This window comes from Miscanthus floridulus, chromosome 1, assembly GCF_019320115.1.
Source record: "Miscanthus floridulus cultivar M001 chromosome 1, ASM1932011v1, whole genome shotgun sequence".
Classification (NCBI taxonomy): Eukaryota; Viridiplantae; Streptophyta; class Magnoliopsida; order Poales; family Poaceae; genus Miscanthus; species Miscanthus floridulus.
Genome location: NC_089580.1, coordinates 138243506 through 138262614, shown reverse-complemented (window position 1 = coordinate 138262614; position 19109 = coordinate 138243506). Strand labels below are relative to the sequence as shown.

The window sequence follows — 19109 nt, the reverse complement described above, 5'->3', positions numbered from 1 at the left end:
CCCCAAACAGCGCCTCCAATTGGTCTAGGAAGCGAGGTTGCCTACCATGTTGTGCCTCTGCCTGAGTACCATCCTACAAAAAATAAACAAAAAAATAGGATGACATAATGTTAAACAGTATAGCCGATGTAATCGGAACTGTTAACAAGATAACATACCGAGTTCATGGGCTAGGAACCTTCTTGAGTTTCCCAGTACTCACTCTCAGCTTCAATGGCGCCTGTACGTGGGTTTCTCCCAAGGCCAGTGGCTGTCAGTCCATCTTTCCATGTCTGGTAGGCCTTTTTAGTTACTGCAGCTTATTGTTGCACTGTTTCTTATCAAAATTGGGGAAGTTAGTGTAAACGTTGCTCCAGCCAGCCGTGGTGAGACCCTGCTGAGTGAAGTTATACTTTTCCTTCTCTTGAAGACAGAGGTCCAGCAATAGCTTGGTTTCATCGTCGGTCCATGTTGTACGCTTTGGAGGCATCTGCTGGAACGTGGAAGGGCTATTGTCGTTTGTGGCTGGGCGTAGTAACGGTACCGCAAAAAAACTAAAGGACTGAATGAAATAACTCAAACAAGATTGAATGGACATAATTGTGGACTTGCCTTGATTTCTCGCTTCTGGCGCTTGGAACGCAAGTTGTACCGGGGGGATTCCGGTGGGGAGCACGAAGCTGTTGACGACGGTGCCAGTATATAGACTTGGAAACAGCAAACCTACATGACAAACATGTGAATCTATAAGAGCTTTATGTGATTCCAAGTTAGATCTGGGAACGACACCAAACCTACATGACAGATCTAATGTACATGCAACGACTCCAAGTCAGATCTAGGAACGACACCAAACAGAGGAGCCGGCAGAAAGTTGAAGCAAGTCGGGTACTTATCGGAGTGGTCGGAGGTGAGGCCATAGCCGACGAAGGGGGTGGATCTGTCCAGCAACAAGGTGAGGACGACGCGACGGATCTGGTAGGTCAAGGCCGCACCGAATCCGGCGACACAGGCCAGGTGGATGTCGGCTTCTGTCTCCGGCAGGGGGGAGGGAGAGGGGGTGACGGGAGAAGAACAGCGGGTGGGCGGGCGACGCAGCGGATCTGGTAGGTCAAGGCCGCACCGAATCCAGTGACACGGGCCAGGTGGATGGCGGCTTCCGTCTCCGGCAGGGGTGAGGGGGGAGGTGGACAGGAGAAGGACAGCGGGCGGACGGGCGGCGAGGCGGGAATGGGCTAGCGGGCGAAGAACTCACCGCGTCGGCGGCGGGAGCGTGGGAGCGGCGCAACCCTAACGGCGCGAGCGAATGCGAGAGGGGGGAGAGTGAGGAGGGCGCGAGCTGATTTAGGCTAGCCAAACGGCTGGTCTGGGCAGCTGAACGGCTGGGCCGGACGGCCCATTCAGCTTCAGCCGAACCAGCGCCGATTTCAGACCAGCGAACAGTATATGGTTCATTCAGCCGTGTCTTTTGAAGACAATCAATTTTCTGATTTCGTCTCTGATCATTGTCCAAAAATTATCAGGGAAGATGTAGCACTACTACTGCCACAGAATTAGTCATATGTATATCCTCTGAAATCCGAACCATATATCCAGGAAACATCAACAGAGGACACGTCCACATATTCCAACCAAATTGCATATCAACATCTCTGTCATGCATATGTACATCAGAAAGAATCCCCTTTGCTAGTAACAGAAGGTCAGAAGCTACCCTTCGCCAATAATCCCAACGGCAAATGCACATTTACCATCAGCGTTTAGTTGGAAAAATTAAAGAATTGGGCCGGCCTTTCTAGCTACTAGTTTCTAGCCGTTGCGTTGCAGTGTCACGCTCACCAGACGACCAGAGTAGTAAGGCCGACCAAGCCGAGCAGTAGCACGGCGCTCCAAGATGAAGAAGACGAAGCCACCCTAGGGGCGGCAGACGGCGACTTGCCGGTGAGCTCGTGGTGGCCGGTGTCGATCATGATCTCGAAGCGGCAGGTCCCCTGGGACGGGTTGGTGGTGGTGACGACGGAGAGGTTGTTAAACTTGCAGGCGGCCTTCTGCTGGTTGGCCGCCTGGAAGAACTGGTTGAAGGCGTAGGAGACGTTGGCGCGCGCGTCGAGGTTCCCGCAGGAGGATCCGGCACCGAGGCTGGTGCAGTCGGAGTATTCGCAGGAGTAGCCGACGGCGCCGGCGATGGCCGGGTCGGTGGCGCTGGCGTCCGGGCGGAGCACGCACCACTGCTTGGAGAGGTAGCGGACGCCCTTGGCCGGCACGATGGACCTCCCGTTGGCGAGCCTGAGCGGGTACTTGGGCGAGCCGTCGTAGTTGAAGACGCCCCAGTGGCGCTCGAAGTTGCCCGGGTCGACGCTCTTGTTGTCCTCGTCCAGCAGCGCGAAGACGTAGACGTCGGGCATCCGCGGCCTGCGCGGGGTGCCCTTGCCGGCGACGATGCGGTCGAAGAGGCCCTGGTTGAACCGCTGCGCGTTGGCGACGTTGGCGTTCTTGTCGCCGTCGGTGGGCCATCCGATCTCCCCGACGACGACGGGGATGGCGCCGAGGCCGTGCTTCTCGAGCGCGGCGATGAGGGTGTCGTAGTTGGCGTCGAAGACGTTGGTGTAGAGCACGCCGCCGTCTTGCACGCTGGCCTGCGACGGCGGCGCCCCCGGGGACGGGAAGTAGGCGTAGTCGACGGGGAAGTTGGGGTCGGCGTCGAGGGAGAGGAACGGGTAGATGTTGATGGTGAGCACGCCGCCGTTGTCGAGGATGAAGCGGACGAGGCTGACCATGAGGCCCGCGATGTCGGGCCTGAAGTCGCCCGAGGACGGGCGGCCGTCGCCGGACTCGTAGACGTCGGCGTTGAGCGGGACGGTGACGTGCACCTGCCTGGCGAGCCCGGCCTTGACGAGCGCAGCCTGCACGTTCTGCACGGCGGGCAGCGTGGCCGCCTCGAACTTGCCCTTGTACGACTTGAGGAAGGGCTCGTTGCCCACGGCCACGTAGCGGATGTCCACGCCGTACTTGGAGACGTAGGTGGAGACGTTCTGGATCACCCACTGCTCGGCGGCGTTGACGCTGGCGGCCACGGAGGCGAGCAGCTCGTTGGGGAGGCCCAGCATGACCTGGATCCCCGAGTGGCCCAGCGCCCGCAGCGCGTTCGGGTCCGCCTCGAACAGCTTCACCTTGTCGAAGCCGTTGTCCCGCAGGAGGCGCACGGTGATGTCCCCCGGCAGCGGGTGCAGCACGCGGGTGCCCCAGTTGGCCGCCAGCGCCTGCACGGGCCGCGCACGGAACACCACGGGGTACGCCACCGCTACCCACAGCAGCACCGCCAGCGCACGCAGCGCCGCCGCCATCTTCTTGATCACTGGCACTGTGGCACACCACCGTACGTGCTGCGCTGCCGCGTATGTCTTTATGTTATGTGCACCGGCCACCGGTGGGTTTGCAGGTCTGAACTGATGACGACCAAGATATAGGGTCGGCGGCCGGAACCGCGCAAGGGTGGCGGACCGGATGGTGTTTGCACCGAGAAGGGAAAGCATATACACAAAATGGAGTTTGTGTTAAGAAGAGGACTTGGAGGATGATGGGTTTGGAGGAGGACAAGGAAAAGAAGGGATCAGATACCGCATGGAGGTGGAAAGTGTAAGATACGTGTGCGTGATCCATCCGCCCCGCCCGTGTGGTTTTTGACCTTGGAAGCCAGGAAAAGGAGGGAATCATTTTTATTTTATTTTATTTTATTTGCTTAGGAAACGACGACGGAGATGGAGGGCCCCTCCCACGTCTTACCGACGGCAGCAGGATTGCGTGGTGCCGTGACTTGCCACATCGACGCACAGTGCAACAACGGTGGAGGAGCTTCTGTTCCTTCCCGGCCCATGTGTATGTGCGTAAGGTTAGTAGGTTTCCAAGTTCAGCCATCAATTGCGTACTCAAATCACGATTCCTGAATCAGCTAATTTGATACCCATCGTTCCTGAATCACAAATACAATAACCCCATCGCAATGTATTTCAATCTGAATTTCCTTTTCAAAAATTGAAACATGGTACAAGCAATCAGATTACTGCTATAACAGGACCAAAACCTTCTTTGGACACTAACCAACGGAAAACCACGCATGATTTTAGCTATTATAATACAAACTTAATTAGGTTAGATTTGTAATCAAATGTACTATCCAATGATTATAGGTTTACATTCTAAATATATAATATATAAAACAAATAAATGGTGAAAATACAATTTGAGAGACCATGTCACCTTATAAAATGGACTAGAGGGAGTACCACACAACAAACTCTCAGATGCTAAAAAGTTGGAAGCAACAGGATTAACAGAAACCACAAACAAGTTGCTAATGGCAAAGATACAACCCAAAATTTGAATCTGGTGCGAGTATTGTACATTTGAACATCTAGCAGGGCAGAACCAAACCCAAAGGTAGCCAGGGGTGGATCCAGCAGTGGGGCTCGTGCCTTCCCTGCCAGCAGGGGTGAAATCCGATCCAGACTGGAACGCCGGAAGAAGAGGTATGAGGAAGAACAGAAGAATAAAGAAGAGAAGATGAAGAAGCAAGCCCCCCTTGCATTCCAGGCTGCATCCACTACTGAAGGTAGCCAAAAAACACCCTTTTTTTCTCCCACATATATGTAACATTAAAAACACAACATTTTTCTCCTGCATTGAACCGGGATTCTCTCGTTGACCATGTTGACTCACAGTATACATTGACATTCAGCCCTTGTGAATTGGATTGTTACAAAACCTCTCCCAGGAGCTCAAGCAATCTCCCTGCGAAACTTCAGTCCCTGCAAGTTGTTCAGAGAGAATGTCAGTGCCATATCATAAATATACAAAAGACAACAGGGGAAAAAAAGAGAAGGGAACCAAAGAGCGCTTTAAAGGTTCAACAAGATAGTAAACTTGCTCAAGCAAACACATCAAATGAGATACAGCTTACTCAATAGATAAAGCATTTTCTCAACTTCTTTATTTCAACAATTTCGATTTAACAAATATGGCATTTAAGCAAATATTTTCTATAGCAGTAACAAAAGCAGGTCACATAAAACATGTATTTTTTTCACACATAATAAATTCAACCACAAATTATTCATGCTGGATTCTACATGTCGGCAAACTCATAAGAAACAAACAATGAATAAGATAGTTAGGTGCACGTATCAACTGCCATAGGGCCAAGTAAAATGCAACAAACCAAAGTAAATATAGGAACAACTACACAGCATTAGCTCAATTTCCATTTAACCCATTCTTGTAAACATCATGGAAAATAATATGCATTTATTTTCAGTAGAATATATGGAACATACAAGTGATTCCTTTGGTCAATTGTACTAATGCCACAATACAAGCAACAAAGCAACAGCAATAGATATTAGAAGGAATGACTCTAAATGCATGTCCAGGTTTATCACATCTTTGAGAGAAGAAATATGATAGTGTAAAGTAGAAATAACACTGTAACCAATTAATCACCATCACAACTTCACTAGCACAAGAAACTACTGATATCCACACCTCTTAGAAAATAAAGTACTGGGCAAAAGAGTGCAGGGTGACCACAAGTATCAGCAATAAGAATAGACATTATACAGTTCAGGGAAGCACAGTGTTTGAAACCACATTTAGGGCACACAGAAAGAAAAACACTACCATCAGTAATCTAGCCTCTTGGTGCAAGTTTTGCATGTAAACCATAATCAAATATGTATCCTACTACTCCTTTGCCGTGTTTGTGACTAACTAAAGGAACTCTTGTGCAAACAAAACTAATATAGTATAGATCAAATCAAGCATATACAAAGAGTGTATATTTACCATAACCTGTAATATGAAATAATAAAATCCCTAGTTAGTTCATAAAAATCTCAGGACAACTTTTGCAAGAGCACCATGGATGAGATTAAGTCAGTAATCTTAATTCTCTAAATGCATTGTGAGCCTGAAAGTTTCAGTAAGTACTCAACAGAAAATACTACTCTTAATAACAAGAAAGACCTCTGAATAGTTACAGAGCAATTAAAAGCAGCGGTTCCAATTGAAAGGAGCATGCATGGTTGTGTGATCAACTTACCAGTATTTAATTACACCATCCCATCCACAGGTTGCAACCTTGCTAGTTTCCAATGGATGCCACTCGCATCCAATGCAAACTCCGTTGTGGCACTTCAAAGTCTTAAATCTCCTGCAGCTTTTCCAGTCCCAGAACCAGCAGCTACCCTCACCATCACCAGACATCACAAACCTCCCATCAGGTGAGAAGTTCACCTGACAAGCATAACCTGCCACAATATGGCCAGCAAATCTCTTCTTCTTATTAAGCTGAAACCTCTCCTTGGTGCTGTATATCAGTATCTGATTGTCCAAACTCTGCGCTGCCAGCCAATTGGAGTTGGGATGCAGTGCAATTGATGGCATTGAGTGCATGTGCGGCTCACTAATATACTTAATCACCACAGGGATGCCAAACTCCCACACACGAAGAGACTTGTCATCACTCGAGGTCACAAATCTCCTGTTGTTATCCACAAAAGTTATGGTGTTCACAGCCCCTAAATGCTGATCGTACTCTTGCGTAATCTGCCCTGACTTCATATCCCATTGCACAATCTTCTTATCACTCATTCCGGCAAGAAGAATATGCTGCTTATCCTCATCAGGATTGAGCTTCACAACATATGGGACCTTCCCAGTTGAGAAGGTCGAGATCACCTGCCCTGTCTCAGTATCCCAGTACTGTATATTCCTGTCATACCCAGCACTCAAGAATTTAGTTCCATCATTGGAGAATGATATATCCCTTACCGCCTTTGAGTGCCCCATATAAGTACGCATACAAGTCCGTGACCCAAGAACATCCCAGATCTTAATCTTGCAATCCATACTTGCAGACAGCAGCAAATGTCCATACTTTGGGAAAAACCTGATAGCTGAGACTCCCTTGGTGTGACCGACCCACTCGTGCACACACCTCTTGGGGATGTAGCAGTGGTCGTTGGTGGCCTTGGCATCCTTTGGCGGTGTGATCCAGGAGCGTCCCTGGTAGTCCTTCTCTTCCTTGCCGTGGAAAGTAGTCTTGACCACAACCTCTGTCCTCTCGCTCTTCCCTTCGCCGCGGGCCTCCTTCTCGGCCTTCTTGGCAGCGTGCGCCTCCGCATACTGCCTCTGCTCTTCGGTGAGCTCCGCGGGAGGCGCTTCCTTCTTCCCAGCCCAGGGACTCTGCTTGTTGTGGAGGATCCATTCCTCGGAGGAGGGGTTCTTGGCCTCCGGGGGCGCGGGCTCCTCCTGGTTGTCCGCCTTGGCCAGGAGGCGGCGGCGCTTGTGCTCGGAGGGGGCGAGGTTGTAGACGGTGTCGGGCTCGGGCGCCTGCGGCTGGGCGTCGCCGACGATGTGGAGGCCGGAGGGGTCGGCGGCGTAGCCGAAACGGTGGAAGGTGTTGTACTGCTCGTCGAATAGGAATGGCAGGACCGCGGCGTCCTCAACGTGGCCGAGCTTGTGGTTGCGGTTGCCGGAGGCGGAGGATATTGGGGCGTGGGGGTGCTGGGGCCCGAGGATGGGAGCCCATAGCTGGTCGGCGGTGGGGTTGAAGGCGACGAGGTGGAGCGAGGGGTCGAGCGGGCGGGCGGCGGAGGAGAGCGCGAGCGCGGTGTCGTCGACGGCGGGGGCGGCGGACTTGGACGGAAGGCGGAGTGGCGAGGATTCCGGCGAGGACGCGGCGGCCGAGTCCACCGGAGACGAGGCGTCGTCCGGCGCGTAGGACTGGAGCAGATCCATGGTGGGGGATCTAGGGCTAGGGTTTCTGCTGAATTTGTGGGAGTTTGTATTTGGAATCGTTGATGACGAGACCGCCGCGACTCCTCGCGAGTTCGCGAAGGCAAGAGCGAGCGAGCTGGGCCACTCCAAGGAGGTGAGATGGGCCGTTCTGTAGGTTTGGGGGGGGAAAAATCTATTTTAGAGCTCTGAACCATTATTTATAGTCTGATTTTTTTTCTTAAAACTATAAAACCAGATATCTTACACCTGAACTTTCAAAACCATTCAATTGGTTTGAAGTGATTTTGAAGAGGTGTTTGTCATTTTTAGTAAAAAAATACGATAAATACTTGATGATGTTTTTGAAAAAAAATCTAGAGATATACGTTATAATATATTTAGAGCTCATAAAAATATCTTTAGATGCTTAAAAGATAGATTTAGCTTCATCAAAATGAAAAAAAACCAAAAATATAGAAATTGTCCAAAGTATTCTAACTATGTAAATGTGTTTTAAGAACTTTTCGCAACAAAAAAACATAATATGCAACCAGCACCAATATATGGCATTAATGTATGTTGCATTCATGATGGTAATATCTCACATTATGGCCGTGCAAAGTTGTGGAAACATGTTTGTACATAGGGTGTCGAGAAGGTCATCTCCAGAAATAATAAAAAAAACAACACTTGATCGCTGAGTCATGTGGGTTGAGAATAGCTCTGGGCAAATTTTATCGAGAACCGAACCAAAATTTCAGTTACCTGTTCGGTTCTCAGTTCTTAGGAACCGAACTTTGTTCGGTTAAATCGGTTCCTCCCCTCGGTTAACCGAAGAACCGGAGGCCCAGTAAGGCCCAGCTTGAACTACTGCTTGACGCCTTGACCCCGAGCGAGTAACCCTAGCCACTCCCGTCTCCACCCCGAGACCTCCCGGCCTCCTCACCCACGCTGCATCCCCACCCGCGCGCCTGCCACGGCGGCCGGCGCACCCTCCCGGCGCCCCCCTGCATCCTCCCGGCGTGCCCTCTCGGCCTCCCCAGTCCGGCGCCGCATCCCCACCCGCGCCGCAGCATCCCCACCCGCCCACCCGCGCCGCCGCCGCGCGCGGCTGCCCTGACGGTCCGGTGCATCCGCCCTGCGCCCCTGCCTGCCCGTGGTGCCGCCCTGCCCTGCTGCCCCTGCGCTGCGCCTGCGGGATCCCCGCCGGCCGCCGGCGCTGCCAACCCGCCACAGCCCAAGCTCGCAAAGCCCTCTCGGTCCGCAGTCAGCACGTCACCACTCACTAGCGCCCTCCACCCCAAGACGGCTACATCCATTGCCTCCTGCAATGTAAGTATTTTGTTGACAGATATGATTCAAGATTTTATTCAAGATCTGAATGTATGTGTCACTTCAATTATTTTAGGTACTGTTCGGTTTTTCGGTTCTACTCAGAACCGAACCGAAAGAACCGATATCGAACTTGTTCGGTTCCATGTTTTTTTAGAACCGATCGATACTGGTTTTCTGAGAACCGAACTTCTTCAAAAACGTTCGTTAGAACCGAACGCCCAGGGCCAGTTGAGAGAGGAGTTTTCTTGGGACATGTGCAAGACTAACTAATGCATACGTACTCGCACGCACGCTGCTTTCTCCCTTCTCCGTCCAGTGAAATTGTTCCTGAGCGGCTGAGGTAGCTATTTGATCCCCGTTGGGACGCCCATAGGTTATATTCTCAAATGTTATGTCTCTTTTCAAACGATCATGCAAATGATATGTGTACTCGGTATTAGGAATGACATGTCTATTCTATGCAAGCTGCAACCTCAACCACAAACAAATTTAACACACACAAGTTACATGGATTAGTAAAGAAAAGAATACAAGCCAAGCAATTTCGTAATCGCGTCATGTCAAAATGATATATGGCAGTAACATATTTGTTTGCCTCTTATCTCATAACCAAATACTATAACCGGAAAAAAAAAAGGTAAACGCAACTTTATTTCATGCTTATAGCATTATAGCATGAAAGGTACCCTGCATAAAAGTAACGCAAACAAATACTGTGGGAGATCAAACATTTCTTAGTAAAAAAATCGACTACGAACCGTGCATAAAAAATAAATCTTCTAGAACAAGCACAACATTTTGGTTTACACATTGTAAAAGACAAGAGGCACCTGCCGTTTTTACACATCCTGCTGTTTCAAAAGGCGGTCGTCACGTTGTTACCATCGGTTGTCTCGGCCGTAATAAAAACCAAAACCTGTGGCATATGCCAACATATGTATTTTTTACAGAAAAAAAATATATTTTTGTAGAAAACAAAAAAAAAACAATGTAAAAACAAAAATTTCCTGCCAGACAGTTCAGTGTTTACTGACCCATACCCTGAATTGTACATTAGCAAGCTTCTCGTTCAGATCAACGACCTTACCGATAGGTCTAATATCGTCGTACCTACCAGCAGTAACATCACAACAACATAAAAACTGTGGCACGTGAAGCTTGAACAAATGCAATGGTAATTTTTGTGATCATCACATAAAGTTACAGTTCCTCAACAGGGCGATGCTGTTGCTATCCTAAAAAAGCTGCATCAGCTCCTTGTAATCTTGAGCCCCAAGTTAAACCTTTGGTGCGGGATTCTGCCCACAAGTTGCTTCCAAATTCAGGACTCTGGCAGGTCCTCATCTACGCAGGCAATGCTATTTGCTAACTCTGCAGTTAGGTCGTAGCCTCTCCATTCATTTCACAGATATACTGTCTGTAGATTTGTCACTTAGTTCTCACCTGCTTCAGGCCAACCAAGCAGATTGTTAGGAGATGCAGATGAATAAATGCAAAGCAAATAACCTAAGACGCCTTGAAATTAAGCATTTTGTTTTCTAGACAATCCACCAGATTCAATTGAAGATTTGTCTTAGTTCAGTCTGTTGAGTTTGTGTTATAGATAGCAGAATTTGAACGAAAACATCCTAAGTTGAAACGATCATGTCTATTGACAACGATATCATATATTGAATATGTTAGTTACAAATGGGATAATTAATTTCCACAGTTATGGTCCTTTATGGTAAGGAAATAAAGAAATAGTCTGACTGATTTTTTTAATCCAAATGGTTAAGTTCTTGCATTTCCACCAACCCATCAATTTTGATCCAGTTTGCTCTCATGCATCTAACAAAGCAATAAACAATATACTTACTTGCATCAGGATCTACATGGACAAAGAAGCTTGCAGCAACTATGAGGTAGCACAAGATGAGCATAAGGCCTTTAAAATAGTTTGATGTGCCTTCCTGGAAAAAACATATATAATAAAATGTAAAATATTACAACTAAAAAATAGGCTGCAAAACAGCCCGTGGTAGTAACTTCATATACAAAGGGAAATAGATGTTGCTTTTTTTTTTGTAAGCATACCTGTAGCATGAATGCCACCACTAGTACAGTTATAAAGAGAGTCGCTGTCTCAAACAGTTGAAAATTCAAGTCCATTTCTTTCCCCATCATCCAGCCAATTACCACACAGAATGGAATCTGCAGATCGTGGGAAAAAATAACAGAGGAAATTATTAAAAAAAAGATGATATCTACTGACTAAAAACACGATTTGGCTAATGACAAAAGAATTTATAAAACCAGAGCTGGGTAGTTGTATCTGGTGCAGTAAGTATTATTACCACAAACATGGAGATCTGTGTTGATGATCCTATCGCAACTCCCAATGTAATGTCCTGTCATTATGGGAAAATGAGGCTAAAGACGAATTCACATTGTCAAAATTGCAAAAGGTGAAAAGAAAGGAGTAACAATTACCAATTTGTTTTTCATGGCAAACATAATGGCACTCGCATGTTCAGCAGCATTCCCCACAATAGGAAGCAGAATAACACTAATAAAGGCTACTGGCAAGTTTAATGATTCAGACGCACCCTGTTATGACATGTTGAAGAAGCATGGTTCAAGAAAAAGAAATTTATATAGAGGTAAAATAGAGATATATTTGGTCCTCTTTTCTAGTTATTACTAACAAGAGGGAGAGAACAGAGGAATGTAATTGTCAGCAAGCTCTTCAGTACCTGAATGGCATCAACCAGGTACCCTGAGAGTATTGAAATCCAAATAGTCAATATAAAAAGCCAGCAGATAGCCTCCCCTTGTGTTATCTCCTTTTCATCCTCATCCTCCTCAGTAGCTTCTTCTTCCTGTTGTGGCAAGTAGAAATTCGAATTTGAAGTGTGCATATCACAAAAGTGTAATGAAATATATGAAATGATTATATTTATGTTTGATGTTCTCACTTGCTAGGATGTGTTATAAATGTCCTAGATAAAGATTAACTAAAATGTTTCTGATGATTGCATTTTGTAAATGGATGTGGCCATAGTAAAAGAAAAATCAGGAGAACCAAATATCTTGCTAGTCTTTCTTGTTAACTGCATTATTACATTTATCATGTGCCATGCTTTACAGCTTACCTATATCAACCTGATCCAGACTTCTAACAAAGCATAGTCCCCGACAAATATAATCATTTTATTACAAAGAGAAGTGACCCACGTTTTTTTGTGCAGTCAATGAACTCATATCCTTATGCATTTTTTTTTTTTGGTTTTCCAGTTTCCAATGTTTGCAAAGATTTAGTGTTAAGCTACTTACATCACCAATTGGGCTGTACATACTGCGGTGGCTCTTTAGTTGAAAAAATAGATAGCTAGCATAGGCCACAAGCATGATGCAGCTACTAAACCTTGAGAGAGCTACTTCAGATTTTCCATACTGTGCTTCTGAATGTGTGAAGTGAAGCACTGCTGGGAACATAAGGCCTAAGACAGCCATCAACAGTAGTCCTGAGTTTACAACAGCTGATGCCTGCAATGATAAAATCAAGTCAATAGAAACTACAGCAAGTCTTTAATATAAAAATTGTTTAGGAAAACCAGATTTGTTAAATAGACTACCTTGTTGAAGACCTGGTCCCTGTTAGAATGTACAAGACCACCAGCAAAGAAAGCACACCCAAGAACCAGCAGCATATTTGACAATATTGAGCCTAGGAGTGACTGCTGGACGACTCGAATCATCCCATTTTTCAGTGCATATATTGATATAATCATTTCCGTTGCATTTTCAAATGTAGCATTTAGTAGCCCCCCAACTGCAATTAGATCAAAAGAAAAGTTTACATCTTTACTAAATACTAAGCAGATGCTGAAGCTAAGATTTGCGTAGGAAAGATAGCACAGTATGGGACCGAAGAACATACCAGTTGGGCCAGTGTAGCAAGCAAGTTGCCTGCACATGTGCAATAAAGTAGCGTCCATTAGGACATAGAAAATGTATATAGGACGGGAGAATTGAATCTTAATTACTACTAGCATAAGAAATAACTGGGAACTAAAGTTATCATCTTGTTGACACTTACTCAGTTGCATATCCCAATCTCTCGGCCAACGGGGTAATGCCGATTAAGCTAAAAAGGAAAACCCATCCTTGCTGTGGAGCTCGCATTTTATGGAAGCAAACAGAAAAGGGAAGGTGTCAGCTTATGAGTACTTGCAACTTTAAATGATGAACTTGACAGTAAAGATTCAAACGCGGAACGAGCCGACGAAAGTAGAAAATGTACGTGCACTGCGTAAGCGAAAAGAAGAAGAAAAAAAGTTAGATTTGGAAACGAAGTGCGGGGCCGGTGCTAGCTCTTACGTGCGTTCCGGAGAGATAGTGGAGCATGATGGCGAGCGGGCCGAAGGGGAGGAGCACGTTGATCTTGGCCTGGAAGATGACGACGCGCACGCTGGTGAGCGCCCTCCGCCACCTGCTCCCGGGCGCGAGCGACTCGGCCACGGCGGCGAGCGAGCCGATGTGCTCGAAGTCCAGCGAGTGCATCTTCCGGGGCGGCGGCGCGGGCGAGCCCTCCGGCGACGCCAGCTCCAGCTCGTCCCCCTCCGCGTGCGCCTGCTGGAACCCCAGCGCCGGCTTCTCCGCCACCATCATCTGCGAGGCCGCGGCCCGAATCAAGGACCGCGCCGGCGGATCCGCGCAACAACGCAGAGACGCCCGCCTTCCTCCGCAGAGCGGAGTACGCGACGAGCACTGGGGTGGTGAAGGCGGTTCGATCAGGATCGCCACACCAAATGCGGAGAGGAGGAGGAGGGCAGGAGGCGGCGGATGGGCAGCGCGGTTGGGTTGGGGTTTCGGACGCGCGGCGCCGAACTGGTGATCGAATCTTCCGTTCACGGCACGGAGAAATGCGCCCGGCGAGGGAGGAGCGAGGAGGAGGAGAAATGCGCGAGGACGAGGAGAGGCCGATGCGCCGGGCACGGCACGAGCACGACGTATCAGGGCGCAAAGCCTGGCCTGGGTGCTTCGAGGTGGGCCCGGGCCGTACGCCAGGTGGGCGGGCCCGGATCTTGCTGGGCCCACGTATCAGGGCGCAAAGCCTGGCCTGGCAGCTGGCCCTGCTCGCGCCGCTCTGCGGGCGTGTTTGGATTGAAACTGGGTAGAAGATGCTGGCATGTAGCGTGACTGGCCTGTGCGGTATTTGGATGCAGCCCTGACGAGCTAACCTGCCCCAGGCATCAGCCCCCAGGCTCAGACTGACTCCAACAATGTGAACCCAAATCTAAGACCTATTTCATATTTTAGGTAATGCACAGTAAAAAGATTACGTACCCATAACTTCATCTCTCCAACGGAGGCCCCGTGTAGCAAGCCCCAAATCTCTCCTCTCGTTCTGTACTTCTCTCCCAACCACAAAGCGAGCGCAGCGGTGGCGGCCGGCTAGCGCGCAGGGCCAGTGGAGCGCGCGCAGGGCCAGTGGAGCGAGCGCACGCGGGGACAGCGGCGCAAGCGAGTGCAGCAGTGGCGGCCGGCGAGCGCGGGGCTAGCGCACGGTGGCGGCCAGCGAGGGCGCAGCGCGGCCAGCAGAGCGAGCCTGCGCGGCGTGGCCGGCGCGTCCTGCACGGCTTGGGCGTCAAGCTCTCCCTCCCTCCCCGCCGAGCAGAGGCCCCGCCGACGAGCTCTTGACCCGCGGCCGGCGAGATCCAGGGCGCGCGGCGGTGGCCCCCGGATCCAAGCGACGGCCGTGCGTCTCTCTCTCTCTCCACCAGCCCCCCGCGGTGCTCGCTCGCCGGCGCTCCGGTGCGGCCAGGCCTCGACGGTGTCCGCAGCCGCGACCGGGCGTGTGCGTGCCCGCCCCCCGACACAGGCGCGGGAGCCCCTTTCTCGGCCGGCGGCGCTAGGGCGAGCGCACCCCCTCCCCTGGCGCGGTGACACCCACCACCACGGGCGCAAGATTTTTGCGTCGTCTCTCCTCGACGACGCTTTTTTGCCTTCTTGCCGGCGTCGGACCCAAAATGGGTTCTTTGTATGGGTCTTCTGTTGGAACGTGATTTTGATATGTAAATATACTGTGCGACACCAATTTTACGTTTAGGTCTTCTTATTGGAGACAGTCTCAGGCATACGACAACGGTCACATGGGGTGCAGCTACTGGCTTGTCTGGACTAATCACCCGTCTAATCACTTGTTGTTTTATTTACTGCTATTCTTTGTATTAGTTGGTACTGTATACACGAAATTCCACGAAAAAAGACGTATACCAATAAACCTGAACTAATCAGAAGTTCAGATTACGTTTTTTTTAAAACATATTACGTTCTTCTTTTCGGTTCTCTACCAATAAATCTACACTAGCATCGTGTATACAGTGTAATTATAATTATCTTTGTTCCTCATACATCTTTCCTTGTGACATTTTTTAAATAGCTAGGAAAACTATTAAATTTATCTATAATTTAAAATATATTGTTAATTGATAAAATATATGGATGGTTTTATTTTTTTAATCGTGTATGTTTTAAAATGGTATTATATCTTTTATTAGCATTCCATGTAGAGGCTTCCAACCAAACGCAACATCTTCTACATTGCCTAGCTAGGTAGATTTCATCGAATTTCCAGGCAACTTCCAAGCAACATGTTTTGCCAAGCAAGTCCTCTAGGCTTCTATCCAAATAGGCCATGTGTTCATGGGCAGAAGGCGAGAAGGTGGTGGCCACTGGCCAGCACGGGGCCACGACTCTTCCGAATTTTTTGTTTTTAGTTTTTTTTAAATTTCACAAATATGTCCCTAGAGGTATGATTTCAAAATCTGGACTCTTAGCTCGGCGCCATCGTTGCTGGTGCCGAGCTTACACGTCTCGGCGTCATAGATTTTGGCGCCTAGGTCTTGGGCTCGACGCAGACGTGACGGTGACTTGACATGCATCTTGGCGCTGTAGATCCTGGCGCTGAGCTTGGCGCCAAGCTTGATGCCGTAGATCTTGACGCCGAGCTTAGCGCCGTGGTTATTGGGGCTAAGCCCTGTCTTATGTATGAGCCCTCTCTTTCTTTCTCTCTTCCTCTCTCACTCAATCGCTCCCCGAACCAGCGCTGCCGCACCGTCGCCGCAGCGTGTAGCCCCGGCCGCCAGCGCCCGCGTCGCATCGTTGCATTGACTTGGACAGGTAAAATTTTTTAATATGCAATGTAGGTACTTAGTTAGCTTGAATTGTAGTGCTACTTTGATTATTTGGTAGTTTCTAGTAAATGACATGATGTAGGTAGTTGATTTAGTTAGTGAGATAGATATAGTTAGATAAATATAGTTAGATAGCTAGTGACATAGGTACATAGATATAGTTATTAGATAGCTAGTTGACTTAGTTAGTGAGATAAATATAGTTAATAGCTAGTGACATAGTTATTTAGGGTGTAGTTGGTTAGTATCTATTAGAGAGGTAATATATAGCAGCTACTTTGGACTAAACGAACTGTATTTTAATTTTTGTTTGAACTACTAGATGGACAATCTAGTGAGCATATATCATGGAGGCACCGTGGAAAGAGATCGCTATGGATATGTTGAGTTTGTTGAGATGCAAAGCGTGCCGGTGTTATTCAATGAGAAGCCACCGTTTAGTGAGTTGATTGCAAGGGCTCGGGAGGAGCTACATTGCTATGGAGTTGATGATGATGATGGCATTGCAGTGGAGGATATACTTCACCTAGGTTTCCCTCCCAACATCCTTAGAAAGATGATCCTAATTAGATGTGTAGACTAGTCGGAGAACTATGTGAGATCGGCTTATAAAGTGCCACTTCCAAAGTTTGGACGTCGTTGTGCATCGGGTGTTAGTTGATCCCATCCCTCATGGGTTTTCTCCATCAATAGGTCAGTAGGCACACTTTGACCCTTCCGTCTCGGAACCTGATATGGATGTGGAGGTTGTACCCATGGTTCTTGATGCTCAATCTGCCCCCAATATGCTAGATGGAGATGCTTGTCAGACTCATGATGTTGTGGCAGATCCTCCTCATGAGATCCCTTTGACACAAAATCATCCAAGTAAGTGTCTTATTCGCATGGTTATTGGGAGCTTACCCTATTCCTTAAATCCAATTTTTCATTCTTTCCTCATTTTTTACTTATGTTGTCGTGGACATTCCTAACAATGTGGATGTGTCCACTGTTGCTGCGCAAGTGCTCTGTAGAGATGGATTCCGTGGTTCCAATAGTGTTGAAATTATGAATGATTCGGAGCCATATGAGATGGCAAGGGCTCTTGATTCTAATGATGACCATCCTGTTGGAGAGCTGACAGAGAGTGATGTTGAGATGCTGAGGCATATCTTTCCCGGCCATCGTGATCTAAGAGTTCACGAGTTCAGTGATCTTGCTCATTCCGATCAGGCGTGTGCAGAAGGACGTGATGATGAGCTCTTAGAAGCTTCTAAGGCTGGCCCTAACATGGTAATTGAGAATGGGAGGGTATTCGTGGACCTCCCTGCATTGAAGAGGTGGTTGTAGACGTTTGTAGTGATACGAAAGAGGTCTTATAAGGTCTTGCATTCATATGCGGAGCGCCGTTACACAGTTATGTGTGACAAGAAACGCTACCCATGGAGGGTTTGTGCAAGGAAGCAAAAGGTCACCGGAAAGTGTAAGATCATAAAAGTTGTTGGGCCACACAATTGTGCTGACCATGTGCTGACACTAAAGCATCGATAGTTGACATCTACCCTCATTGCCTAGCGGTTCATGGGAATATTGCAGGGAGAACCCAACATGAAGGTTAGGATAATTATCAGGACCGTTGAGGAAGCTCTTTATGAGACGTTCCACTTGAGAGCAAAAGTGATTTCACCAAAGAGGCACCACTAAGAGAATACGATGAACGGAAAGAAGAGTGGCCAAAATGCATCCATGTGTTTGTTGTTTGGTTTAATTACCTAAGGCATGTTAGGTTTAGTCGAAGGAACTTTGTATCCTAGTTCGGTACATGTTCTCACATGCTATTTCATGTGTTTTGTGTGTTGAATTATATAATGCCCTACTTCGTTAGGTTTTGTTTGCAGCACGCGATCATATTTCACTACGTCCGCAATATTATACAGAATATTATGACCACGAATAATGAAAATAACTACATAATAAAAAGTCCAATACTATGTCACATTAAAACAACACAATAATACTAGAAGTACGTGCCGACAGTAGACAACATTGTTAATGAATAAACCATAGAACTAGCAAATCATGGATACTACTGAGTGCAATGAGGCCACTTTCTCTTCCTCAGGGCATCAAGATTCTCCTCTATCGCTGCTTTCGCTCAGTGTGCATGCTCAAGCTTCTTCTCCCTCTCCTCCCTGTATGCAGCAACACGCCTCCTTTCCTCCTCTTCCTTGTGCTCCTTTTTTGCAGCCTCCTCTCCACATTTCTTCTTCATCATCTCCTTGTCCTCTACCTCCCACCGCAACAGTTTCTGCATCCATTTCTTATCTTTAGGCTTGATCTCAGTGTCGATCCACTACTCAAAATCACAGAGCGGTAGAGGGTTCTACAAAAAATGCAATTGTTACAAAACAAAAAAATCATGCAAGATGATATATGACACAAACATTAATTTCTCACCATCTTATTAATGCGGCACTGATGAACTGTAGGCTCAAACGCAAAATTGGAACACATCCAATACCTCTGCCGATACGTGTCCTCTTCATCGGACTTGGCTACCTTGCAAGGATCGCTGCAAAAGCACATGGGCACTGGAACACCACTAGGCAGAGGCAATCGATCGAAGGCATTTCCGATCATCCGGACATAACTACAATTTAGCCATTTTCGTTCTAAGAACCAAAATCAATTAACATTAAACCCTACACCTAGGGGTTCTCATTTAATCGAACAACAATGAACCCATAATATAACAACATGTGCTGAGGTTACCTTGGTTTGCTAGATTTTTCACGTCTTGGCATCCGACGGTTATATAATATAAATATTAAAATTTCATGAAACCTTAAGTAATGACGATTC

The 19109-nt window shown here is 47.8% G+C and overlaps 4 protein-coding genes across 5 annotated transcripts; all 4 read right to left on the bottom strand.

The window, feature by feature from the left end:
* Positions 1–1658: 1658 nt before the first annotated feature.
* Positions 1659–3781, bottom strand: LOC136495185 (glucan endo-1,3-beta-glucosidase 5-like). Its single transcript, XM_066491172.1, has one exon. The coding sequence runs from the start codon at positions 3510–3512 to the stop codon at positions 1815–1817; it is 1698 nt and encodes a 565-aa protein (XP_066347269.1). The 5' UTR covers positions 3513–3781; the 3' UTR covers positions 1659–1814.
* A 550-nt stretch (positions 3782–4331) lies between these two features.
* On the bottom strand, positions 4332–7912 carry LOC136495173 (uncharacterized). The gene is made up of 2 exons (XM_066491166.1): positions 6074–7912; positions 4332–4784 (listed from the first exon to the last, which is right to left on the bottom strand). Exons 1-2 carry the CDS (start codon positions 7771–7773, stop codon positions 4778–4780), a joined length of 1707 nt encoding a protein of 568 aa, XP_066347263.1. The 5' UTR covers positions 7774–7912; the 3' UTR covers positions 4332–4777.
* A 742-nt stretch (positions 7913–8654) lies between these two features.
* On the bottom strand, positions 8655–9071 carry LOC136464046 (glycine-rich cell wall structural protein 1.0-like). Its single transcript, XM_066463015.1, has one exon. It carries the CDS (start codon positions 9069–9071, stop codon positions 8655–8657), a length of 417 nt encoding a protein of 138 aa, XP_066319112.1.
* A 1055-nt stretch (positions 9072–10126) lies between these two features.
* Positions 10127–14039, bottom strand: LOC136495152 (vacuolar cation/proton exchanger 2-like). Of its 2 annotated transcripts, none has more exons than XM_066491154.1 (11): positions 13450–14039; positions 13169–13239; positions 13010–13038; positions 12705–12901; positions 12403–12615; positions 11823–11948; positions 11560–11676; positions 11424–11477; positions 11164–11280; positions 10946–11039; positions 10127–10533 (listed from the first exon to the last, which is right to left on the bottom strand). In XM_066491154.1, the coding sequence occupies exons 1-11, from the start codon at positions 13738–13740 to the stop codon at positions 10520–10522; spliced, it is 1323 nt and encodes a 440-aa protein (XP_066347251.1). In that variant the 5' UTR covers positions 13741–14039; the 3' UTR covers positions 10127–10519. The 2 variants fall into 2 exon arrangements, with proteins under 2 accessions (XP_066347251.1, XP_066347254.1); XM_066491157.1 differs by having other exon boundaries at positions 10127–10530.
* Positions 14040–19109: the final 5070 nt, after the last annotated feature.

Bases quoted from the DNA above. Each gene is read 5' to 3' on its own strand.
- LOC136495185 (XM_066491172.1), bottom strand. From the start codon at position 3,512: ATGCTTTCCCTTCTCGGTGCAAACACCATCCGGTCCGCCACCCTTGCG.
- LOC136495173 (XM_066491166.1), bottom strand. From the start codon at position 7,773: ATGGATCTGCTCCAGTCCTACGCGCCGGACGACGCCTCGTCTCCGGTG.
- LOC136464046 (XM_066463015.1), bottom strand. From the start codon at position 9,071: ATGGATGTAGCCGTCTTGGGGTGGAGGGCGCTAGTGAGTGGTGACGTG.
- LOC136495152 (XM_066491154.1), bottom strand. From the start codon at position 13,740: ATGATGGTGGCGGAGAAGCCGGCGCTGGGGTTCCAGCAGGCGCACGCG. The intron at 11,949-12,402 runs GTAAGTAGCTTA...TTGCCACAACAG, and splicing joins TGTACAGCCCAATTGGTGAT to GAAGAAGAAGCTACTGAGGA. The intron at 11,281-11,423 runs GTAATAATACTT...CACGATCTGCAG, and splicing joins CACAGATCTCCATGTTTGTG to ATTCCATTCTGTGTGGTAAT.